General features: G+C 46.2%; 1 protein-coding gene across 1 annotated transcript in view; it reads left to right on the top strand.

The window, feature by feature from the left end:
• CNPY1 (canopy FGF signaling regulator 1) overlaps positions 1 to 8,487 on the top strand; it is a 67,525-nt gene extending 59,038 nt beyond the window's left edge. The window contains exons 3-5 of the mRNA XM_058533962.1: positions 1,327 to 1,530; positions 3,256 to 3,352; positions 7,415 to 8,487. Of these exons, the coding sequence (XP_058389945.1) occupies positions 1,327 to 1,530; positions 3,256 to 3,352; positions 7,415 to 7,452 (339 nt within the window). The 3' untranslated portion in view covers positions 7,453 to 8,487. The remainder of the gene's footprint in view (positions 1 to 1,326; positions 1,531 to 3,255; positions 3,353 to 7,414) is intronic.
• Positions 8,488 to 26,057: the final 17,570 nt, after the last annotated feature.

The raw sequence follows: 26,057 nt of genomic DNA, 5'->3' as shown, positions 1-26,057 counted from the left end.
AGGGACGCGGCCGCTGCACGTGGCGGGGTAAGGCAGAGTTCCTTAGTGCTGTGTTTCTTTCGCTCTTTCCTCTTCCAGTGTTTCTTTAAACATATTTTTTTACAAAGTTGATTCCTTACTGAAACTAGGGGATGACGGCGGTGATGCTGGAGTGGTTTATACTGGAAGCTGGATTTAAAAACACAGAGCGCACCGCACACCACCGCTGTGTCCTGTGAACCCTGCAGCCGGCCGCCCTGGTTTGGGGCCAGATGGCGGTGAGGCGCTGGGATCCTTTGTGCGCCCGGAGCGCCCATGTGAATGCAGCGCCGTCGTTGGCACCGGAAGGGTTCACACTGCGTCTGAAAGGGGACAATGGAGGCTGGATATATCAACATCGCAGAAATCGAGTTCATTTGTGATTCAGCCCCTTTCACCATGGTTGTCATGCAAACTTCCTACTTTGATCAGCAGAGGGTGGAGAGGGAAAAAGCCAGCAGAGGCCCGGGCCCAGCGCGTCCGCGGTGCCCTTGGCGGGTCCCCGCCCCCTTCCGGAAGGAGCCGCGGGGACGCAGCATCCTGCACCTTGACCTGTCTAGACAGTCCCCAAGTTTTTGTCTCCGTTACCAAGGGCGAGGGGTGCTCTTTGACCCCCGCGCGGGGCGGAGGTGGTGGCCAAAGGGTCCTCTGAATCCTCGCTGGATTCCGGAGGGAGAGGGGCGCACGGAGACGGGCACCAGCTGTTCCAAAAGACAGCGCAGCCGCGCCGGGACAGGGGCAGCTCCGTCAGCCTGTCTTCCTCTCTGCCCCACGTCCACCACACCCAGGGGCGTTCGGCAGCTGTAGCGGAGAGGACCGACAGCGGAGAGGAGCCGCTGAGGAGGGCCAGACTAGACTTCGGGCTTTGCCTAACTTCTGAACTGAAGGAGAGTTCTGCAACGAGACAGGCGCGGGCTCGCTCTGGCTCTCTCCCTCTCTCTCTCTCTCCCGGTCCTCTCTCTCTCCTCTCTCTCCCTCTCTCTGGCAAGTAGACAATAATAGCCATGTTCTGTGCTTAATGCCTCATTCTGCATGTTCAATGACTTTTTAATATTATTATCTGTATAAGTATACTTTCTAGTTTGAATATGTTTTTTTTCTGTCCACTTTCAAACATATGCACTTTTTAAAAACCAGAATTTAAGATAACCTCTTAACTTATGTAAATAATTGTATACGTTTTATGTTAGGAAATGAATACACGTTGGCTTTAGTGGGGGTGGTGTCTGTTTCCATATGCATTCACTGCAAGGTCTTTTAACTAATATTAACATTAAGGCCAGTTTCCTCCGCGTGCTGTTCTAACAGATCCCCTTAGCCCAGTCGGAGGCGTTCCTGACAGACCTCTTGGATAAAGTGTGCGAGCGAATGAATGACTACAGGCTTGAAGAAGACCCTGTGACTAAGGAGAAGACTTTCAAGAGATTTGCTCCAAGGAAGGGAGACAAAATATACAAAGAATTTAAAAAATTCTATTTTTATTCTGATACTTACAGATCTTTGAAATTCGCGGTAAGCTCTTTTCGCAGACGAATCCTATGCTCCCTGAACATGTCTTTTTCACTATTTGTTCCCGTTGTTGTTGTTTCATGACATTGGACATTAAAATGTTAGCTCTTTGCTCTGTTGTCCTGCTGCTTTTTCAGTGTTGACCCTGCGTTTAGTAACTTGCCTTTTGAGACACCTAAGGGGCTGTGGTATTTCTCTCAGTGGAGACAGTGAAGTGATATTTTCCGGAAAGTGTGTTACAAACCCCAGTGACTTTAAGACACAGTTTGCACCGTGCTCTGCTCCTGTGGGGACGTGGGGAGGAGTCTCCGCCATCCTCGGCTAAGGCAGGTCTCTCACAGTCCCCACGTGAGAAATCAGGGCTGAGGTTCCTAGGCTAAAATCCAAATGAAAATGAAGGTCGTTTTCAAATATTCATAGCCCAATAATGAAGGGAGAGTGATGCTCTTCATCTTTTTTCCTCCATAAGGCTTCACAGGAGAATTTTTTTCCTGAGTTAATTCAAGTATTTTAGCAAAAACTAAGTTAAACAAAGGCTTAAGTATGGTAGTTGGCTTAATGCCAGATTTCCTCCCAGTATAATGTTTATTTTAGATGAATGCTGGCCTCTGGCTTGCAAGAATGTGCCTGACAAAATGTATTGCAATGTATTTCACTTTACTTAACACTGTAGAATCAGACAAAGTGATGGGAAAGCCTGTTTAAAAAATGTATTAAGTTCATGTATTGGCCAAAATGTCAGGCATGCTGAAACCCTGAAATAAGGGCTTTAGCTGGCTTTCAAATATTTCATTTTAATTAAAAAGTAAAGGCAATAATTCAGGGTTAAAAGTACTGTGGAGTACGAATTGCAATGAGTAAGTGTGCTTGTATTTCACAGGTTTTAAATAAACACATTAGAGTGGAATTTAAATATTTTTAAATATCATTTAAGATTTTTAGAGTCTTGCTTAATGAACTCAGAAAATGATTTACAAGTCTCTAGAGAATGCCCTTCAGTAGCTTCGCAATTCCTAAAAGTGTAACCTTGTGGTTCTCTAACGCAGACACATACTCCAGTTAGAATTTAAGATTTTCAAATGCAAAGGGCTGTTTTAGCTCCCTCTTCTCTGAAAAGTCAGATTTTGGGGGAGAAGCAAGGTGATTTATGGATGGATCTCTAAATGGTATGAAAAGAAACTTCTCTAAGTAACTGTCAAGCTTGTTATCCACAGTGAAATTGAAGATGCATTTGCTTTGATTGCTGGGAAAGCTTAATTGTTTTCATACTTCAGACCCTGTTTTAAAACCACAAAATGGATTATTATGTTAAATCTGAAAGAAACTGGTTTAACCACTTCAAGGAACTGTGTTCTTTAAAGTGTTCTGAAAAAGCAAAAACCAAAAACTAAGACTTTTCAGCTCCTTAAATAGACCCATTTCTTCTTATTCCTAGAATTGCAGTTTAAGGAAGAGAAACAAATACAAAGAACCATTTTCCTTCCTCACCCTCGTCTTTCAACACTACTAGTCAGTTAGTTAAGTCCCAGGAAAATGATGCAATTAACATTCTGGGAAGAGGGTTAATCCAATGCAATGATGTCCTTAAACCAAAAGGGCTAATAAAAACGGACCGTGTTGGTAATGTGATTTTATGTTTTTAGCTAATAAAATGTTGACAAGTCCTTCCTAACAAGATGCCCTGTGCGTGCACATCTATCCACATATGTTATTATTCTGTTTCCACAGTGCGAAACCATAATAGAGGAGTATGAAGATGAAATATTCTCACTTATCGCCCAGGAGGCACACTCCCTCGCTGACGAGCTGTGCAGTGAAAAATCAGGTACTGTGTCTGATGTAACATGGGCCTCGGCCTCGCTCACCCCTCTCTCTCACTCAGCGTTGCAGCAGCTTTTTTCCAAACCAAGCCTCGCCGTCTCCCTGCAACCAGCCATTCTCCACTGGATCCGAAACGGCACCATGTGAGAGAACACAAATACACAAAACCACAGAACGAGGGGGCTTTCCTCTTTGCGCTTCCTTTCTGCTGCACTTTAATTGAATTCAAAAATACTTGCTTTCCAATTGTTAAGGAGCACATGCTCGGTCAGAATTGGATAGATACAAAGCACTTACTCTTTTCAAACTTTTAGAGATTGGGTTCTCCATCCTGGCCCAGGACAGGAGAATCTCCTTATGACTTGCCTAGTTACTACACCAACAGAAGGTGGGATCTTTATTTAGTAAGAAATTTTAAAAGTTTTTTTGTTTGTTGGGGAGGGGTACTGGATATGTTTTTTTCAAGTTCCTTTCCCAGAATATTTACTTCTCAAAAATTTTTTTCTGGCAGAGAGTGGAAAATAATACTTGACTCATATTCTTAAACATATACCTACACACACACTCAGAAGCTAGAAAGAATTTCCAGAACTCGATTTCCTATATACAAAGTGGATATGTTACCACCATTGACCCTCCCATCTGTTTGGTTGAACATGCACCATCCAGTCGTGTATCATTTTGATACATGGTTAATGCATTTCCAGGAATGTAGCGCGAACTGCACATTCTTTTCAGATATCTTTGAAAAAAATGAATGCTATATATGAAGAATGATTTCGAGCTGGGGGAGTAATTGCAGTTCTGCGACTGTCAAAGCCTGAGACAATTCGTCATTTGTCAGTTGTTTGTAATAAAGTATAATACACCTGCATCCACAGTATCAAATTTAGTGCCAAAGTCCTTAAAATAATAATCCTGGACATTCGTAGATAAATATTTATGTCATCAAAAGTTATTAAACAAGAAAATTCTAAGTCCCCATTAACAGAACCGAGTTTTCTTATTCTGAGTAGAGACTGGAGTTATTTTCTATTTAAAACCCAGTTTGGTTGGGATTTTGAAGAAGAGTACACTGAAATGACACAGTCAGGATTATTCAGGAGTTTGAGAGCTTTTTCCATTGATTTTGGATACTGTTGTAATCTGTGAAAGTCACATAAAAAGTGTGTAGCCGCAGTTTCCCAAAGAAAGTATTTTTGAAGTTTTTAAAACAATTCACAGATGTATGTATACATTAAGATATAAGCAAAAATGTGATGAATGATATCGGAAATATTTGTTTCCTATTTTTTCCTCATAAAGGGTTTGGACTGGTCATAATTATGTATGGCAAATGCAAATAATTTGCTCTGTGAACACATGTTCAAATATTGCAGAAGGACTTGAGAAGTTTCACCAACTCTTTATGGCAGTATTGCCCCAAATACTAAGATTCTGGGGAAAGACTGTTCCCAAGGGCAGCAATTTGACTTAATTTAAGTAATATCAACTATCTCTTTTCATTTCTTCTACATATTTATAATTGGAAATAAAAATTCCCATTAACCTCAAGAAAATACAAGCATAAAGCATAAACCTAAGGTATGTACAATGTGACTAGTATAAAATAAAACATGATTAGATAATTAATTCTTAGTAGCATTTGATTTTTAAAAACTGCTGAAGGAGTTACACTATACACATCAATATGAGTGCCTTAGAGCTGTGGAGAATGCGAGGTGACCGCTCCCGAGAACCAGCAGCCACATGCTGCAGCACTGTGAGGTGGACCGAGCTTTTTCAGGTTACGTTTCTCTATGAAACATGTTTGTGGATGTCCTAAACCATTCATAAATTTAAAACTGAAAATAGGTTAATCCTAAAAAGAGATTAGACTTCCGCCCGCCTTCAACCCCCCTCCTGTTGAAGGAAGTTTAACACCACATAACAAGGTAGAGAGTTTTTTCAAACTTAAAAATTATTACCAGAAAAAGCTAAAGCAACACATCAATGAGAAAAATTCTGATTAATGCCTGCAGCGACAGAGAAGTGATGTGTTTTAACATATTGAGATGGTTTCAGATAACCCTGTGCAAGGTGAGACTCTCGCATGGTAGAAAACCTCCGGATGCCCTCACACGTCATCTGAAGGACGAGTGTAGTCAGTTTCCTACGCTAGCATGACACTCAGACTCTGTTTTGTCAAAGTGACACTTTATCTTGTTCTGTTGGACAACAACTTTGCTATGATTAGTCTCCACATTTTAAATGATGTTTTAAAGATATAACTCTGTGTGTGTGTATGTGTGTGTTTGTGTATTGGACGTTGTGGAACTACATTAATGAATAACTCTTTCCCCAGTGTATACGATGTGCAAGATGCTGTACTGAGGGCTGTTAAAATGTCCACAGATTGCTTTTAGGGAGATAAATAATTTTTTTAAAAATAGATATTTCTAGAACTAGAGGTTTGATTGGAAGGTTAGTCCCTCTCTATACTTTATATATACTTTATGTATATGCATAGATATGTATATTATATATATGAATTTTGCTTTTTTTTCTCTTTAATGTAGATCATTTCACTTTATTTTTAATAACTACATGACAGGGGATGAGGCACATTCACAGATTTTCTTAAATTTCAGCTTTACTGAGGTATAATCGACATGAAATTGTGAGGGATTTAAAGTGTACATTGCGGTGATTTGATATGTGTCTCCATTGTGAAACAATCCCTCATCTGGTCAATTAACACATGTATGGCTCTTTAAGTCTAAGGTTCACCCTCTACATACAAATAAATAAATAGAGAATAATGGAGGAAACATATCTTGTTAATTTAACATCCTAATGTTAAATTTAGGATGATTGTGTTAGAATTTAAAAATAACACGTCAGTGAGGTTCCCGTAAACATTGTGCCTCATCTTTTCGATGAGTGAAAACAGTCTCAGGGAAAGGCTACAGGACTGCAGTTGGATCTGTGGGTGCACTACAGTCTTGCTCACTGGATAGAATCAAAGTTTTCAAGCACTCCCTGTTCTTGGGGTGTGAGACAGAGTAATAGGGGTGGGGGGTTATTCCTATGTAATCTCTTTTTTTCCTAGGCAAAAAATAAAAGTGAGTTCATTAGATTTTCCTGGTGGAATATTTTGTGGCACATAACCCAGGCTTGTCTGGATTGTCATTTTAATGTCTTGAAGTCAAAATGGTGTTTGAAAATCTTAATAAGAAATATGGCATGATTAACAGTATAGCTATCTTCCACTTAAGGAGGAGGACATATCACCCTGGATTATGAGTAAATGGATACTCTTAGGTTTGTAGAGGTGTTCGTTAGATAGAGTGTGTGAGGGTATAAATATAAATACATAAATAGATTCTGCATATAAATCACTTCTGCTTTGATAGCAAGTCTTAACATTTACAAACATCAGACTGATGAATTTGTCTGAACATGATCATTCTGAATGCAACCTATGGAATGAGTATCTAGAAATGTTTACTCTACATTTAAAGTAAAAGCATTTTCTACCTTTTTGTATAGACTTCCCAACACTACTAGGGGTGTTAAATTCTAATATGCAAAACAATTGCTTTCAAAGGCTAGCATGTTTCCTATTTTAAATAAATTGTGTAGCTAAAATAATCTATAGCCTTTCCAAGGAGAGTTGGCATAATTGCTTGCAGTTGGAAAAGTAGTATGTCTGAGAGCATCTCGTTGCTTCTCTGCTCCTTGGATTAAATGCCAAGTGTACTGGGCCCATATGGAAAGTATTCCTTAAATACTTCCAAGGCCATGGGCGAAATGGTACAGTCCCTGAGCTTTGTTTTAAAATACTCCAGGAAAAATTCCTGGAGGATGGGAGAAGAATAGCAGAGTGTTGCCCAGTGTTGAGGCCAGGTTTGGGTTCAGAGGGGTAGATTATAACCTTCTTTCTGCTTTTGTGCATCTCTGAAAATTTCCATAATAAAAAAGTTTTTGAAATGTGCTTCCACAAGAACGTGCCTTTTGCAGAAAGACAGTGGCTTATGGGCTGGTATTAAATGTGATAGTGATGCTCTCCACCTTTTTTTTCCAGATCTGTGTGAAACTCCTACTGCTCACGCTGAGCTCTAGGAGTGAGGGTGCCCTGGTTAGAGGGGAGTGGAGTCCCAGCTGGAGGTGGTCGTCTGCAGCTGTGTCTTCATGTCTCCTCCTGGGAAGAAATCTTACATCTCTTACTTATACCACGTTATCTCATGTGTGAGGTTGTATGAAAATCTGTTGGGCATCATGACAAACCCGATTCCCTCTCCAGGTGAAGCTGCAGAGTGCGTAAAACAAATTACCTTTGAGGATTTTGATACAAATAGGCTTGGCAGTAAAGCATTCAATTTGGTAAAAGGAAAAAAGTGAAGACACTTCATAAATGAAATAAGGATTTAATAATGTATACTGTGTATTTTATGCACATATACAAGTATAGTGTTCTGTTTGATAAGAACTTGATTTGACTTCTTAAATTTTGATTGGTCATGAAATTAAGAAAATATATTGCCACAAATTCCAGATTATGTCTTCTGAGTTTATATGGCTATTGGTGAAAGAAACGAACTCACTTTATATCAGGAATGAAAGTTAAATTTCTAGAAACCTTAAGTTTAAAAACTTTTTAATCTCTAAAATTTAATTGAATGTGTAAAAAATAATGAATACTTTGCTAGTGAACAATAACTATATTGACCTTTCTTACACATATATTTTGAATTCAAGTGATTTAGAACGTTGATTTATTATTACGTCATGTATTCTTAAAAGATGACACCAATGACCATGTTTTGTTTGGCTGAAAGCTCTCCTGTTGTGTTTTTGTTTTTTAAAGACTTTCATCTGGCATTTGGTGTGTAGATTTTACTACTGACTAACCCATCCTTCTTCTGTGCAGGTGTTTTTGTAGGTGTAGAGTTGGAAGGAGAGGTTGGGCCTTATGGGAAGTTACCGTTTGACCACAACTCAATCCCGGAGTGTAGGAAAAAGAGCTCTCGGACAGCTCTTTGTCTCTGTTAAATTTCATTTGATGGAATCTGACTTTAATTATTTAAAATGTCAGGGCATATTCTACACTTGTTTTAAAAAAGGAATTCTCGTTGTTGTTGTGAGAATTTATGGGGTAGGATGATATAAAGTTTGCTGCTAAAGAGCAGAAACTTTTGCCAGATGCTACATTATCGCCTGGAAAGCACGCTGTTAAACCACGCAACTGACTCTTCAGGAGGAAACAATTCTTAAATTTAGGAAAATTTACCAAAATGAAGAGAAAGAGGTTTCCATTTTCCTCCTGCCCACCCCAACTCTTATTAAAAGTCATATTTTTATGTTAATGTCACTTATTTATTTGGGAAAACTAAGAAGGTGTGTGATTTTTTGGTATGTCTGTAGCTTGTTAAGTAGTATAGATCCTACATATTATAACCCAATGAACCTTCACTGCAGCTGGTATAAAATGGGAATAGGAATTAAGAATAATTAGCACCATTTTTCAGTAGTGTAGTAAACTTATTTAAAACAGAGTCCCTATGTCTTTATGTAAACTTATCTATTTAAGATTAATTTAGCATTTCAAATAGTATAAACATCTTCCTAACTTAGGCTTTCTTGGTAAATGCACTAAGCAGGAACATTATTTCTTCACGGGAACATGGTGGAGACGCCAGCACGAAGTTTCCACTAAAACTGTGGCATTTGTCGTTGTTAGTGGTGTTGCACCAGGCCTTTTCATACTCTCCTTGATCGTCCTTACAAATTCCCAAATATAGACAATACTAATGCCGATCATAGAATTGAAGAGAATTTGGGTTCCTGTTTACAGCCTACGTCGGCATGGAGAGATGTGCCTTCTTTCCACTGATGGGTGTTTTTCATGGATGTTGATGCTTTTGCTCTGACTGGAGAGAACCATGCATCTAGCCTCTGACGGCGAATATCTATTAAAGTTTTGCTAACTATGACTTTTTAGTTTTTTCTCATTTCCTAGTAAAACTAGTCTTGTCTCTTACAAGTTTTGATATCTCATGACTTACGTATTTTTTCATTCCAGAAATTTTTTCCTGATCAAACTTGTTAAATTCAGGTAAATATTGTAGCCTACTGAGTGACTGATTGGAACTACAGTGGAGGCACAGGCTCACACACTGCGTTCTTATGGCCGCAGTGACTCTGCAGGTTCCCTCTGGGTCACGGTTAGGCTGCGCTGCTTTTGCTGATGAACAATAATGAGAGAGAGTAGCTGCTGTTTTAGCATCCCTCCCAGCCAAATTCCTGCCTTTTTAATGACGTTTATTGACCCAAAACTAAACAAAACCCAAAAGCCAGAAAAACAAAAGAACATCTAGGGTGTGACAGAAAAGTTTCTCAGTCAATGAAAAGCAGCCTAATTCTAGGTCGAAAAAAATTCCTGGAGAAAAAGGTTGCGGGGGGGTATAATGCTTATTAAAATAATGAGGTGGGAAGACATGTTTGAGGCGGATGGTTTCAATTGTACTTCTGTGAGACGGTTTCTTTGGGTCTCCACGGAAGACTTCTGTGAAGCTGTTCTCAGAAAGAAAAGACCAAATTGGCTGAGATGAACAGCCAATTTTGTTATATTTTGTTATGTGAATTACTATTTGCTAAGAATAAGCCAAGACCAATGAATCCATTTCACTGAGGAGTGGCGAGTGGAATTGAGCCAAAGTCCCAAACAGGAGAGATCAATACTTTATTTATTAAGACAAGCCCTAAAAAAAAATAGAGTCAATAGCTGGTTATAGTTTTTATACCTATTTCTCTGCTTAGGTTGATATTTATTCATGTATGTAATAGCTTTATCTAAATAAATATTTTAAACTATACATCAATCTTAAAATTCAGATTGTAACGGAATATGAGAAAAAACCATTCTTAGATGTGATTCTGTGGCCTGTTTTAAAATTTGATATAAATCTGTGAGCTAATCTTAAATGAGCTAGTCTTAAATCTTAAAGCCTACTCAATGGCTTATTGCATAGTTTTACACCAAAATGAGATTAACAATGATATTAAATCAGCACTATAAAAATATACCTGTTAGACACAAGTGTGTTTTTATTATGATTTTCTGCACATAATTGAATTCTCCATTATAAGTGTCTTAAATTACTCAGATTATTTGCTTTTAGAACAAGGAACTAAATAAATAAAAAATCGAATGTGATACATGAAATTGAAATATAGAAGTCGTAAAACTCATTGCCCTTAAATTACCTAGGAAAAGTGGCAGGAAATGATACTGTTCTCTCTGGGAGTCCCAAGTGCTGCCCCTTTGCCCTAACCTTGCATTTGCTGAGGAGGAAGGGTTCCCTCTTTTTGTTCCTCATTCAGGATCTGCCCTGCATGACAGAGATGGTGATTAGATTTAATATAATATCAGCTCATTTGTCTGTAAGGCCATTACCTGAAAAATCAAGCTTCGCTTCCTAAAGATGTTAGTGGAGTGGGCTTCCAGCTGTACCCATCAGATACAGCTCTCCCGTCCTCCAGATCCTCGGGGGATTCGAGATGGATGGGCAGATAGAAACACAGACACGTAGATGCATGCATACAGTCCTACATACACAGACATGGATCAAGTCAGGACATGGGGAGCTCAGCTGAAGATCTGACTGCTCCAGGGTGGAGATCTCGGAGAAAAAGTGTCCAGAAATTTCTTTAGTTCCTTAAAGAAAAAATATCCCTATGCTCCCTATCTTGATTTTCAAGATTTTCAAGAAAGAAAAAAATACTCTAAATTATAACACACATGGAAAATACTCTACCCTACCACAGCAAGATATTTACAAAACATATTCAATCTGTTAAGAAGTTACTAGAAAACAAAAATCCTATGAGGTTACATTGGAAATATATTAGACTCATTGTAATACAGCTCATTATTATGGAACACAGATTTCAAGAAACTGTGTGTCAAAATTGTATCCCCCAAGATACAATAGTGCAAGCAGAGCCCCAGTACAGCGAGGTGAACAGTTAAACAGAACAGAGTCGTGTTCCGTCAAAACACAGCGTAGAGGAAGTTCCTGAGCTGCAGGCTTGGTTGATCTGTGACGCAACTCAGAGGCATACGTGCCTGCCTTAGAGCTAATAAAGATTCTAGTAACTTCCTTCTCCTTTTGGAAATGTTAATAAACCAATATCTAAGGCATGCAAGTTGCATAATGGAGCGGTAGATGCCCAATGTCAGCTAATTAAGCATGGCTGGGACTTGGAAAGATCCTGTAAGTGATAAGATAAAATATTAACACCAATTTCTAACTTTATGAAAAGCAAGGTTGGCATATGAAGAGTTAGAACGTACTCCTGACATTTTATATTAAGAGTTTTCTTCAAAGCTGCTCTCTGAGCAAGTGGGAATTTCTCTACAGCATATTTTCTGATATTGGCCGATAAAGGGCGATGCTAATCCTTGAGATGACACCATTGTTAACAGAGAGAGAGAAGATTTCAATCAGGTGATTTTCATTGTCTGATAGAAATGATCTTTACGGCTTTGTTGTTCTTCATCCAAGGGTCCTGATTAAGCACCTTCATGCCCTGTGGTTTGTAGAAGAAAGCAGAGAACCAAAAAATAGACTATTTGGTCCCCATTAAAAATGGACCCTATTTAAAGCAACACGGTATTAAAACAGTAAAATCTAATACAGATGCAGGTTCAATAAGTGTTATTAAATTTTTAGACCTTTAGGTGAAAATATACCCTTGAACTGCCTTTATATGCAATCAAAGCCGTGATTAAATATTAATGCCCTAAGATTAAAGGGTCACTTGAGTGTTTTTTTTTCTTAAGCAATACCCCCAAATGGTGAAGAGGAGATGTTGCAAATTAGCTACATTTTGTATACTTTGTGGGTGCTAAAACCTGGACCAATTTTGGGCGTGAAAACCCCACGGCTGTGGGTCAGCCATGCATAGGCCAGGTCCCGTGTGCCTGCAGCTGTGTGTGAGTCTCTCAGCAACCACAGAGAGCTCAGGGATTCTTGTGTCTGCCCATTAGTGCTGTCTCGAGGTCCTCCTGTAAAAAGGTAGAAGCGAATGGGAACAACACTGGTGTTAGAACAAACGCCCTTAAACCAAGCGGAGGAAAAGCTGCTGATTTTCCGTACTAATGGGTGTGACACACTGAACCTTAAGAAGAGAATATATATATATATGTATGCATATATATGTATATTTAAAAAAAAAATTTTTTTTCTTCTACTTGATGACTGAGTCTCAAATCCAGCAAAGCCTTAGTTTCTCTAGTTCCTGTGATTTATTCCCAAACCACAGAAGTTTTCTCTCATGCACTAACACAGCAACCACACAGTCACCGCATTACTCAGAGCGGGAAGCAATGGGACCAGAGACCCCCACCACTCTCCTGGGGAGGGCAGTCACGTGACCCGCCCCCACTCTGGCTGGCCTGGGCCAGCACCTGGGGCAGCTGGCACTGAGAGGTGGGCAGGTGAAGGGGAGCAGGGCCCAGGGTGATGGCCCCTTTGTCTCTCTGTGGTGTTGGGGATTCTGGGCTATCCTGCGTCCTTGCCCTGAGCAGCCCGTGCCCTTGAGCCCCGGCTGTCCCTGTTCTGAATCCCAGAGGAGCCAACACCTCGGCCAGCCCGTTAGGCTCAGACAAAGCATCGTCGAAGGGTGGCGTGGGGAGTTGACTTTCCTCCCATTTGTTCTCTCATTGATTGGAACCTCGGGAAGCCCTTAGCACAGCTCTCAGCTCTTCTTTTAAGTTGGCTGCGTAAATCCAAGCTTCATGTTTTAGATCTGAGTTAGCAACGTGCCCAAACCTGAGAAAGCTTTGCCCTGAAGTTCTCTTCCCCCTGCCATGCAGACTCACGGGGAAGGGCCGGGAGGGACCCACAGGGATCTGATGTAGCCCCTCTGGCTGAGGGCATCCTGGCGGCCTGCACCATGCCCAACGTTTGGAATCTCGCCTGACTGTGTGGGCAGCAGTGGATTGTTTACAATAACTGTCCCCAAGTCACGACTCCTCTTGTTTAATCCTCCCCCCGCCCCCAGAGTTGGAATGCCAGCAGGTCGTGTGAGTGCCCAGCGCCCAGGAGATCCGTGACACACACTTCTTTTAATGCACGGGAATTTGCCCCATTCCTTTCAGTTTTGTGCTGGAGTGAGCACGTTTCATTAAACACCCCCATATTGTAAGGCCCTGTGGTGGGTGCTGAGGACAGGACTAAAGGTAGTGGTGACTGGGGGCAGAACACCCTCCACGTTCAGAACGGGCTTGGCAGCCCCGTCCAACTGGAATTTGCCGTGGAAACGGGAAGACGTGGAGAGAGAGACTTCGCAAGTTCCTTTGACGTGAAAGCTGGTGCCCTCCTCTTGTTGGACAAGGACTGGGGTCCTGATCTTCCTCTCAAGAGGGCCGCCTCTTCCCGGGCGACCACGCCCTTTGAGATCAGCAGTGGAGACCAGCAGAGACAGGAGAGACCAGGCTGGTGTCAGGAGGGATGTGCTTACACAAAACACTGCCGATGAGAATGGAACGTGGAACGTGTTCTCTGGTCAGTGGCTTTTGGTGGGAGTGAGGGAAGGAATCTAGTGAGGCAGGGAGATCACGGACACTGTCGTGTCTCCTGTGACGAGAACAGAGAAGCAGAGACACCTAGGGGGAAGGTCCGAACGACTGGGTGCCTGGCGGTCCTTCCTCCTGCTCCACGTGGACACCTGGGTGGAGGCGAGCATCTCCCCAGGTGGACTGCAAGCTGAGCCCCGAGACAGAGAACGTCCTGATCTCGGCAATCTCGGCCGTTCTCGGTTTCGCAGGAGGCCTGGTCAGAGCGTTGGGAAGCCCCATCCTCCCCCGAGGCCTCCACCATCCATGCCTGGGGCTGGGTGTCCTACAGCACCACCATTTGTGCTTCTGTGGAACACCCATGGCCTTGGGGCTTCGGGCATGGGCTTGACTTGAATTTCAAGCTAAAGACAAACTCAGATTGTAAAATTACTTCATCTGTTTTTGCTAATTTTCAGTAGAGTAGAAATCACTTAATTTTTATCTGCTAATTTAGGTTCTTACAGTGCTGGGGGTAATCAGAGTGTACGAGAGGAGATGGCATCTCTTTAGAGTTTTATACACGTATATTTGATTAAGTGTCTGTGACCAGTTTGCGTCTGGTGACCTTTCCCTCTGACAGCCTTGAATGGGGAGAGAGCCTCCAACCAGGGGCCAGGAATTGAGGCTCCCTGCTCGGCTGGGTTCTCCTTAACAAGAGGCCTGTGCGGGCACTTCCGATCTTGGTCTGTTCGTTTATCTGCTGGTTGGACCTCCCCAGTCTCGATCCCACTGACTGGATGTTGCTGATTCTTCCCCCCTCCCACCCCCAATCTCCTCGGAAGACCACTTGAGTGCCTCCTGCCCCTGCTCTTGCTGGAGGCAGCAGGATGAGTCCAGTCGATGAACCCTCGGTCCTCTGGACCCTTGGGAGGTGCCGTTCAGACCAGAGCAAGCCTGGGGCCTGGATGGGTGGGTGACAAGTGCCACCTCAGTCTGTCCCTGACTGGAATAACTGCGAAGGAGAGGGGCAATTCAGCCTCTTTAGGGTTTCTTTCGTTAAACCCAGACAAAACAAAATGAAAACCACAAAAAAACACTACATTTTTTCTCATAAGGAAAAGGAAATACATATATTTAGAAAATATAGATTTAAAAACAAGAAAATAAAAATTTTCTCAAGGCCCATCACCCAGATCATTGTTTACATCGTACATGTGTGTGTGTGTATATATACACGTGTGTGTGTGTACAAATTAGATGTCTAACCTACTGTTCCATGACCTGGTCTTTTCACTCAATGTATCCTGAGTTTCTTTTCATGTCGTTCAAGATTATTCTACAACATAAATTATAATGGCTGCAAAGTGTTTAACTATTATATGTCACATTTATTTAATCTCCTACGTGAGATCGTTTAGATTATTTTTCAATTTTTTATTCTTGTGAACAATGCAGAAATGAACTTTGGTAGCTGTATCTTTAGCAAATTCAAGAAAATTCCCTCTAGATGAATTTGCAGATGTGGAGGCGCATCGAGTCAGCAGTGTGAACAGCTGGTGACAGACAAGCTCCCGCCAATCTTGGCGGGGTCTCTCGCTGTTCTAGGATGGTCTCAGGGAGCCTTGGGTCCACATCACCAATGACGCTCTGAGCCTAGAACAGGGCTCGCCCTCCTGATTTGGCACCGCTGTAAGTGAGGGGCCCATAAAAGTCCTGCCCCATTAGGCAAATTCCCTTGTCTTCAGTCCAAGGATGAGAGGACTCACCCAAACCCTGCCTGGTGCAGTTCCCGAGCTGTGGGACGATGGGCTCGTTGCCCAGGGCAGAGCTTCCCCGTCCTAAGCAGGACGGTGGCTGAGCCCCGGTCAGAGAGTCTGGCCCCTGTGAGCACTCCACTGCTCTAGTAACAGTGCTGGTAAAGACCATGGGCACAGCCCTTCACAGTCTGCAGATCCCCTCCATGGGCCCCGTGCATGTCATGTCACCCTCACAACAGCCTTTTGCAGAAATACAATTATTATCGCTACCTTGCAGATGAAGACACCAGGGTCTGGAGAAACAGTAGCGAGCAGGGTCAAAGGCCCCGGTGTCCTGACCGCAGTACCAGTGCGCCTCCCTCAGGGTGCCCCTGAAATGGAGCGGTTGGACAGGATGGTCCCCACGCCCCCTTGGGTTCTGACTCGGGAGCAGGATGTCAGGAGAACCAGGCCGCTGGGCTCAGGGCCCTAAGTGCCCCGGGGCAGCCCTGCGCACCGTGCGTCAGAACGGAATGAAGTTTCTCCTGCAAAGAGCAAGACTTTGGGGCAGCACCACTGCTGCTCATTAAGGCAGGTCGGACGTGGCCTTGTCCACCTTAAGGGCAACATCTCTCCTCAAGATCATGTCAGGAAAATGTACGTCAACGAGAGCAGAAGGTGCTGGGAGTGTGCGTGGGGCTGAGCTCCGGGACGGAGGCGACAGCATCCACTCACAGTCCTCCTATAGCCAGTGGGGTGTTTGGGTCACTTCAGCTAGATGCAGCCACGTGGTGGTGGCCAGACACGGTGTCCACATCCGCCAGCACAGCCAGACTCAGGAGGGGCCCAGAAACCATCCTGTGGGGACAGCTGCTCTGAATACAAGTAATTTAGGGTGTCTCCACAGGGTCAGCCTTTTAACTCCTGGTAGCTATTTCACTGATTGCTCGCCGTTGTAATAATAACAGTGTTCTTTGAACTTGCCTTTTCTCCCTTTTTTGCCCTAGAGAGTTGCTGGTCCTTTAGCAAAGGTTCACCTCTCAACATCCCTCTAAAGCAGAGCTTCTTAACCTTTTTTTAATGCCATAGATCCTTTTGGCAGCTCCGGGAAGCCTGCGGCCATGCCCTTCTTAGATGAATAGATTCAAATGCATAAAATAAAATACACAAGATCACAAGGAAACCAATTAGATTAAAATAGTTATAAAATATATTTTAATTGTGGTGTGTGTTTCTTTACTAATGTATTAAATAGCAAGATCTAGCAGCAGATCAGATCACTGATTTTGAAGCAGGGACAGGCAGAAACGATATTCTGTGATATATGTAACAACTGTAGAGTGTTATGAAAATATCCCTGGTTTAAACTGGCCACAGTATCTCAGGCAATGCTGAGTCCTTGTTTGTGGTGTCATTATGTCTATTTCATAATGAAAAGAACTGGTAAATTTCAGCTAGAGATAGATTATCGAGAACAAGGATGAATTTCTCCTTGGGTTCACAGAACCCAAATTAAGGACTGCCCTAAAGTAAATAGAAATGAGTAATCCTGTTTAGAGGAGAAACCGAGGCACAGAGAGGCTAACTGTTTGATCCAAGGCAACACAGTAAGTCAGAGCACCACACAGGACCCTCCGTTGAATGCACTGACCAGTCGGTGCTGGCTCAAACACTCTCCCCTTCCTTAGCTTTCTGTCCTAAAATGAATAATAACTCAGAGATTTCATCCTGAAATCCTTCCAAAAAGATCGGTTGATGACATTTACTACCCAGTGAAGAAGACTATTGTAAAATTACAAGACATTCTAGGAAGCATTTTAGGAAACAAGAAAAGAGTAATTGATAATATAAAACCCAAACCCGAACCACATACACAGAATCGCTGAATTAGGGGGCAATTAAAAGATTCATTTTATCAGAGAAAATCTCAAAAATCCAATCCCTGGTGCCCATTTTTGGGAGTGCTATAAAATTGGTAACAAGATTGCTTGAAGAAATCCTTCAGACCAACATCCAGATGGAAAAGAAATAAATATTTACAAATAAGTTTAAGCTCCACTTACCACATTTTGGTGGCAAAGGGGGATGTGAACATTGGGCCCTCAGGTCCTGTGTTGCCAAAATTCTTTACAAAATAAAGCACTCTGGGGGAAGTAGGCCCCCCAAAATACAAAAATTTCATACGTTTCCAGAAATATACCCCCCAAAAGAAGGGAACAGTACATGATTATTTATTTATTTAACTAATAATCTAAATGAAGAGGTGGGCAATTAGACTTTCACCCTTTTCATAAATCAGAAGTATAGTTTCCCCCAAATATTTCCCTTCCGTCATTTGTTTTTACATCCCCATGGCGGTCAGCGTAAGCATGACACGCAGTCCCTGCTCCTTTACTGAAGACGCTCTGAGACAGTGCAGCGAGCTCTCGCCAGAGGAACCTAACGCTCCCTCCCTCTGCCTTTTCGGGCCATCTTCGTCTCCCAGCTTTTGGTATCCACATCGCTGCTGCGTGACCTTTCACCTGCTGCCCCCACTCAACCGCCCCACCTCTGCCACCTCTTCTGCCAATTCCTGCTCCGGGTTCACCTGGGCTTCGTGTACCAAGATGGCGCCTAACGTGCACCTAGCTGCCCCCCACGCCTCCAGCTGCACCCCCGGCTTCCAGCTGCCCCCCAGCTGCCCCCCACGCCTCCAGCTCCCCGATTCTCCCTGCACTCTGCCCCCCACCAGCCAGCTCTCATAGCCCAAGTTCCTGCTTCCTGTTCTGTTTGTTTCCTCCCTCCTGTGTTAACCCTTCCCACTCTCTTGATATTATTTGTGCTCCCTCCAGGTTTCCATGTCCCGGTATTCAAGTGTGACTGGACATTTAAAAAGCAGGCTGGGCATACTGTGAAATGATCACAATAAGTCTAGTTAACATCCATCACCTCACACAGTTACCAAATTTTTTTTCTTGTGATGAGAACTTTTAAGATCCACTCTCTCAGCAACTTTTAAATATGCAGTACAGTATTAACTACAGTCACCATGCTGTACATTGCATTATTTCACAGTGTATACAAATATCGAATCATTATGTTGTACACCTGAAACAAATATACTGTTATACGTCAATTGTACCTCAATATAAATGAATAGATAAATAGATGAATAGCAGGTGGCACCAGGGAAAGAGCTTGCAACAGAGGCCCCGAGAGGCCTGGGGGTGTGGCCTCGGGCCGTCCACGTCACCCTTGTTCTCAGTCTCTGTCCTCCCTGGGACAGAAAGGGGCCCGACTGGATGATGGCTAAGCCCCTTTGGTTATGCCACGGTTCTACAGAATTGCAATCGCACTCTCCTTAACAACACGTACGTGTAGATATTTTGTTGTTGCTGTTTGTTTGTTTTCCTCAATCCTCCAGCTTTTCCATGTCTCCACCCCAGTCCTGGGGTCCTGTCTACTGGTGACAGTGACCCTTCCGTCCCTGTCCTCTCTCCAGCTCTCATGCCCGCGTCTTCCAGAGCCCCCTCGCAGACGCTCTGCGGGGTCTCCCCCCACCGCCTTGCTCTCCTCTGCTCAGATGCTAATCAGCATCTGGCCCTGTGCCCCTCATCCCTCTTCCCCCTCATCCTGTTAGCTTCATCTTGTCCCTGATTCTCCTCTGCTTTTCCAGCCTTTGTGGGATTGTCTTCACTTTTTATCCTTTTGTTTCTGCAGGGTTCTCTAAACTGTTTGCGCATTTAAAGAAAAGCTTCCGGCTTCCCCCTTAGCCCGTTCTCTCCGCTGCATCGAGTCCCACACCGTGTGTCCTGTATCCCGCCCGGATGCCTGATGTGAACCATGGCAACAGGCAGAGGTGGAGGGTGGGGCCAGTGCCTCCCCGGATCAGCCCTTCCAAGCCTCAGCCTCACCTTCTCCAGGGAGAAAATGCTAGAAGCAGCAGCTCTGGACTCCCAGGGGACAAAGGAAGAAGGTTCTGGAGGCCGAGGGGTCCAGGTGTTCAGGCAGCTCTGGCCTCAGGTGCTGCAGGCCTGAGCGGGCCTGCCAGGCAGCGGAGGAGGGTTTCGGGGAGAAACAGCTCCTTGCTCATTGGTGGCATGTGCTGCGAAAAATTAGCAGGTACTTGTAAGTACATGAAAACAACCGCTTAGCACCAAGAGGGAAAAGAAACACTGTCTTGCCGTGTTCCCAGGGCTGAGGAAGGTTCTGGTCTCGGCCAGGGGGCCCATCATGTTAAAACTTTTCCTCTGACCTTTTTCCTTCTGGGAAAGTTCAGCCCTGACTGTCAGAGGCTTTCCCTGACTTTCTGCTTGGGCTGCCCGGGAAGTTTTGAAGGCTCAGTGTCCCCCCGGACCCCGTGGGCAGGGGCAGGCCAGTCCCAGCCTGGCTCCTGATTAGAAATGTAAAAGAGTGTCCGGTGAGAGCAAATGCCCCCTCACTTCCTGAGATGGTCGTCCTTTTCTCTTCGGCCTGAGCTCTCCCCACTTTTAAAGACGCGGGGCACACAGAGAACGCAGCCATGCGTGCAGCTGGAGCGGCCCCTTCCGGGCTCTTGCGGGGTCTGGGAAGGCCACCATTCACCCTCTGCCTTCTGGTGGCTTCTGAACCATGAAGTCCTGGTCAGTGGTGCTTAGGACAATCCCCGGGTGGGAGGGGTGGGCCGGGGCCCTGGGAGGGGCTCCCAGGCTGATGTTTCCTGTTCCGAAGGATCCCTCCTTCCCAGCATCCCCACGGCTGACCCAGGGTTGTGATGGGCAGAGCCTGGTGAGAACACAGTCCTCTGCTCCTAGAGATGTGGTCCTCGAGACTTGGTCATCCCAGGCTGTTCTGTGTGGAAGGAATGGCCGTGTGCTGGAGGGTCCTCTCCCCCCTGCCAGAGGAGAAGGACCGTCTGGGCCCAGTGTGACAGATCAAGGCCTCAGCAGGAGCAAGCCTGCCCGCTGGCCACCGAGCACCGCTTCCGTGTCTGCCTCTGCACCTCTCTCGGCCTCCATTTCTTGGAATTCAACCACCAGCCCTTACTGCGCACCCGAGACAAACCCTCGGCCCTTCTCTCCCGGCCTCCCAGAGAGGCCGCCTCCCTGCAGTCCATCCTTCTGCGGCAGATGAGCCTCCAGAAGCCACCTCTAACCGTGGTGCCCTGCAGAGCCTGCTGCAGCTCCTGCACGGCACCCACGCAAGTTGGGCCCTTTCCCATCTTTCCAGCTGGTTTTCTCCCAGTTCCCTCTCTACACCGGCCTCAGGTCCCCGGGATGACTCTGACTGTCCTTGGGCGTGGCTGCAGTCCCCTGCCTGGGCCTCACTATCCCTGCTGGCATCTGTGCCTCCCCTTCCATGTGCACAAATTCTCATCCAGCCACCGTGTTCGGGATCTGTTGTAGATGGGACTTTGCGTGCTGTCTGTCAGGCACTCGCCCGGAGCGGGACAGGCACAGGGGCAGACAGAGGGTGTTGCTCAGGGAAGCGCTGACCTGGGCCAGGGCCCGAGTTCCAGGCAGAGCGTCCACGCAGGAGCCCATGCTCGTGGACCCGCGTGACCGGAGAGCCTGCGGTACTTGACTACAGGGGAGGGCTGTCCAGCTGGCTCTCCCCATCCCCTGGCCCACGCTCTGTGTGTCAGGAGGGAAAACACTCAACCCTAAATCCCAGCTCTACACGCCAAGCCTCAGTTTCCCCACCTGTAAAATAGGTCAGAAATAGCATCTACTGCAGAGGCCTGTTGTGAGGAGCTGAGGTGGTAACTTCAAAGCGCATGTGTAAACAGCAACGTTAGTTATTAGGTGACCACAGAATTTGTTCCCCAAACTGAGCCACTGGAGTGAGGAGGGCCCGAGAAACCACATGGGGCTGAGGCGTGAACGGAGCACACCGGGCTCAGGGCCTCCAGGTCCAACTGTTACAGGAAGCCGTCAGCAAACACTTATGGACGAGCGGAGTTAGAGAGGTGAGGTTTCTTAGCAGACAAAGTGGGAGATAAAGGAGAGGTGACCTGGCAGATCTGGCACCTGAGGCTCGTGGGTGATGTGAGGGTCACAGACCCGGTCACGGCCAGAGAGGGGCCGCATCAGAGGGAAGAGGACGAGGAAGGGGAGAGAGCTAGGAGGACCTCCTCCACTTTCAGTCTCCTCATCAGGGAAGTGGGGACGCCCCTGTGTCCCTCTCAGGGTCGCTGGGGACACGAAATGAGATAAGAATCATCAAAGACCATTGCCAAGGAAGGGCCTAACAAGTGGGAGGATCTTGGGGCTGCTCTGAGTCCAGGGCTGGGGCGAGGTGTCCCGAGGCTGCAGGGGCCAGTCCCAAATCAGCTGCACCCCGAGGGGCAGGGAGCCCAGTCCCAGGGGGTGGGAGAAAGTCGTTGACAGGCAGGCAGGGATCCAGCCTATGGCACACGGCCCGGGACTGGCTACGACGGCTGCGGAGGAAGAACTTGGGCTGGGTGCTGAACTGGGTTAGTGGCCCTACCCTCTACTCACGGACCCTGGGGTATGCAGAGACTGCAAGGGACCCACAAACCCATATTCCCACCAGCTAGTTCTGCAGACAGAATAAATAACACGTATCAGGTTTCTGTAGCACAGCCCAGACGGACAACCGTCCACCAGGATCCCTTCTCTCCTCGCAGAGTAACAACACACTGTACTCCGACTGTCACCTGGCCAGGCCATTTCCCGGCTCCTTCACTGAGAGTGACCACAGGACTTTGATCTCTCAGGGAATGTCAGTGGAGGGACACAGTGGTCCTCGTCTGGACCGACTCCTCCTCTGTGCTCTCCTCCTCCTTCTAGTGAGCAGGGTCTACGTGGGGAGGCAACTCACAGCAACTCACAGACGGGCAGATGCGGCGAGGCCCCAGGGCTGGAGTAGAGCCGCACCGTCCAGCACAGTAACCAGCCCCGTGGGCAGTTAACTTAGATTAGCTAAAGCTAAATAAAATTAAAATTCAGTTCCTCAGTTGCACTAGCTGCCTTCCAGATGCCCAACAGCCACATGGGCTAGTGGCTCCTATACTGGACAGTGCATACTAGGGCACTTTTATCACCATGAAAACTTCTATTGAAGCGCTAGGAGGAACATGGGTTTCCAGGTGACCTCCAGGAAGACAGCTGCCCCTCGATCTAGGTCCTGTCCACTGCAAAGAGTGTCACGAGGGAAAAATACACTCTCTGCTCTTTGCAGAATACACTGCATCTGGGAGCTCTTTGTTATAGCACCCTAGCTTTACACACGTGTATTGGTGGGTGTATGTACTTATACGTGTGTATTTGTGTGTATGCGTTTACATGTACATATTTGTGGATGTGTGTATTTATACATACATATTTGCGGGTGTTATATACTTATACATATATATTTGTGGGTGTATGTATTTATATGTATTTGTGGGTGTATGTATTTATACGTATATATTTGTGGGTGTATGTACTTATACACATATATTTGTGGGTGTATGTATTTTTGAATGTGTATATTGTGTGTATACACATGTACACATATAGAAATTATGCCTCAGATATAGGTGGGTGCCGATGTGATTGATAAATGCAAAGTGATAAGCTCCATGGAACTGAGAGTTTTTTGTCTATATGTTTTCTTAGAAAGTATTGAAACTATAACTACCATCAGGTTATGGATCTCAAAGTCTTTGGGTGTTAAAAAGAGATCCTTTTACCTGAAAAGGCTAGGAGTCACTGAGCCAGACGAGAAACACACATGGGAGAGCTGCTGGCGGGTGCTGCCCAGGCTGTGTGGGCATGGTGGTCTGTTTTGGCCACTGACCCTTCATCTCAGGCGATAGGTGCCAGGCCTGGCTCTCGGAGTAGATGATTCGAAGCAGGCAAGGCAAACAAGAGTGTCCAGATGTCTGGCCTGGGGGTGCAGGCAATCATCCAACAACTTAACGAGGAAAGCACTTTGGTGGGGAAACTGAGGCACAGATAGGCTGAGAGACAGTCCCAGGCTCACAAGACTGGGCAGTGGCCGGCTGGAGATTCAAATTCAGCGTCCTGCTCCTGGCCTCCCTGTGCGTGACCTCCCCAGGGGCAGATGGGGAGGAACAGCGTGGAGACATGTGAACGGATGACGGCTGCTCCCTAACCAGTACAAGCCTCCGTTTCCTCGGGGCGTCCCACTGCTTCCCCTGCTGGCCTTTGTTCATGCTGTCACATTACAGGTAGCTGTGCTCTCGGTTCTCTCTGATGTGTGAACACATCTCCCAGGAGGTCACATGACAACCAAGAAATTAATTTTGTATAGGTCACCCCACACCTTTTGCTAAGTGAGATGATTCGAGGTGGCCCCTCTGCCTCAGTGACGGGGACACCATGAGCAGGGCCTGCGTTTGCTCAGTGGTGTCCGATGCACGTGGACCCCCTGCCGCAGCCCTGGACCCAGGAGCAAGTGTCTTCGGGGCAGAGGACCTGGCGTGTGACCTAGAGCCCTAGAAGAACTCTCCCCAGGAAGCACACTCCTTGATCCTTGCTTCAGGTTCCATCCCACCTGACCGGAGCAGTGAGCGCCTGGGAAGGTCCCTGAGGGGGGGGTGTGGGCCCTGATGGGGGAGGGGACACGAATCAGGCCAGAGTTCTGGAGGGGCTCCTGAGCTCCCCAGAGTAATCGTGACCTTAGGAAAGGCAGAACAACCCCGTAGGGTGAGGGGCTGTGAGCGAGTGGGTGGGCAGGGGCTTCCAGAGAGAGGGGGCCAGCCCACAGGGAGAGCATCAGACCAGGCGGGAGGGGAGTCTGGAAGAACCTGGGACACGCTGCCTGAAAGGGACGGCTGGCCACAGGGGACAGTTAAGTACCTGCTGGCTTGCTAAAGCCAAGGAAAGCCCGGTGGTCACCGAGGATGGAGCCCTGACCAGAGAGCTCTCCCAGGTCGGCACACTGTCCTTACGTCTGTGCCGAAGGCAGGTGGTGGGCAGGGGTAACCCAGAGCCCAGATGGAAAGGGATTTTGCTCTTCCTGGGATGGAAATGGAGCCCCAAGAACTAGCAACAGGACCAGTGGAGGCTTGAGGAGAAGCGTGGCTGGACTAAAGGACACAGGAGGCCCTGAAAGTCACTGGCGGACCAAAGCAGAGCTGGGCGAGCGGGGCGAATGCACACCAGTCGTGTGTCCCAGCGGGAGAGGGCGTGGACCGCCCCGCATGGGGCTCACAGCGGACACAGTGGGCAGCACGGGCCTGAGGGCAGGGGGGAGACCGGAAACCCCAGAGGAGTTAGTGGAGTTAGCGGAGATCAACGCGTCCTCAGGGAGGAAGAGCCGACAAGCTGCCTCAGCGCTAAGGTCTGAGCCGAGGGCTGGAGCACAGGGAGCAGGGGAGGACAGAGGCCTGGCCGGTCGCAGGACTGCGGACCTGTATGCTTTGCGGAGGGCAGTGCCTTTTCACAGAGTGAGCCACAGAGAGAGCGGGACAGGACGGAGCCGGTGTGGGCCCCTCCTGCGCCCACCCCTGCATTCCTCCTTTGGCGCAGGACCCCCCGGTTTCCACAGAAAGGGGCGGCCCAGCTCCGGGGAGGGCTCTGATTGGGTGGGCCAGTCAGCACATCAGCAGGTCATCGGCTCCGGAAAAGCACAGACCGAATTCAAGCCCGTGAGGCGTCGAAAATGTTCACCAAGAGCCTCTGCGAAGGAACCTCCCTCTTTCTAAACATGGGATCTGGGGTGGGGGTCCCTCTCCCTCTGAATGTGACCCAGGAAGCTCGTGGACCCTGTTCTTTCAGGAATACAACTTGTATCCACACAGGGAGGAAACCTTAAGATGAAGCTGACACCAGGGAAGGCAAAGGGAGAGACAAAGGAAACCAGCCCTGGTGACGTTGGTGAGCCTTCGCCAAGCCTCACCTGAAGCCATTCTGCTGCTGCACTTTGGGGTTTCTCTATGCCAGGTTGAGCTGGTTTTTACTGTTCCTTGTGACTGAAAGCATCCTAACTGACACAGCTGTAAATCCATTTTAGGTTCTGCAATGCTGACAGGCTGGATAAATGAAGTGTCTCCTATTTACACAAGTCAGCGTCTGGAGATGCTCTCGTGATCACTGCATTTAAAAGCGTTGCTGACACTGCTTGGTAAGCCATGCTGTGGCGGCGTCCCATATAAAGTGGAGGAAGATAGGCACAGATGTTAGCCCAGGGCCGTCTTCCTCAGCAAAAAAAGAGGAGGATTGGCGAATGTTAGCTCAGGGCTGATCTCCTCACAAAAAAAAAAAAAAAAAAAAAAAAAAAAAAAGCGTTGCTGAATTCGTCGTCGTGTCTTCTCGTGTGTGCTTTCTCAGTGAACACAGTGAAGGAGAGCGACCCTTGTGCCATGCCCTCACGTTCTGGGCGAATTGTGGGTCTAGAAATTGGGTCTAGAATTGAGGGTCTAGAAAGACCTCCTGCTGATGGTGAGAATCAACCAGACCAAGAAAGACGATTTGAATTTGTGGAGAAGGAAAAAACAA

The sequence above is a fragment of the Diceros bicornis genome, chromosome 3 (genome assembly GCF_020826845.1).
Source record: "Diceros bicornis minor isolate mBicDic1 chromosome 3, mDicBic1.mat.cur, whole genome shotgun sequence".
NCBI classification, from domain to species: domain Eukaryota; kingdom Metazoa; phylum Chordata; class Mammalia; order Perissodactyla; family Rhinocerotidae; genus Diceros; species Diceros bicornis.
Note: the sequence above shows the minus strand (reverse complement) of the source record. Positions and strands in the feature narration are given on the sequence as shown.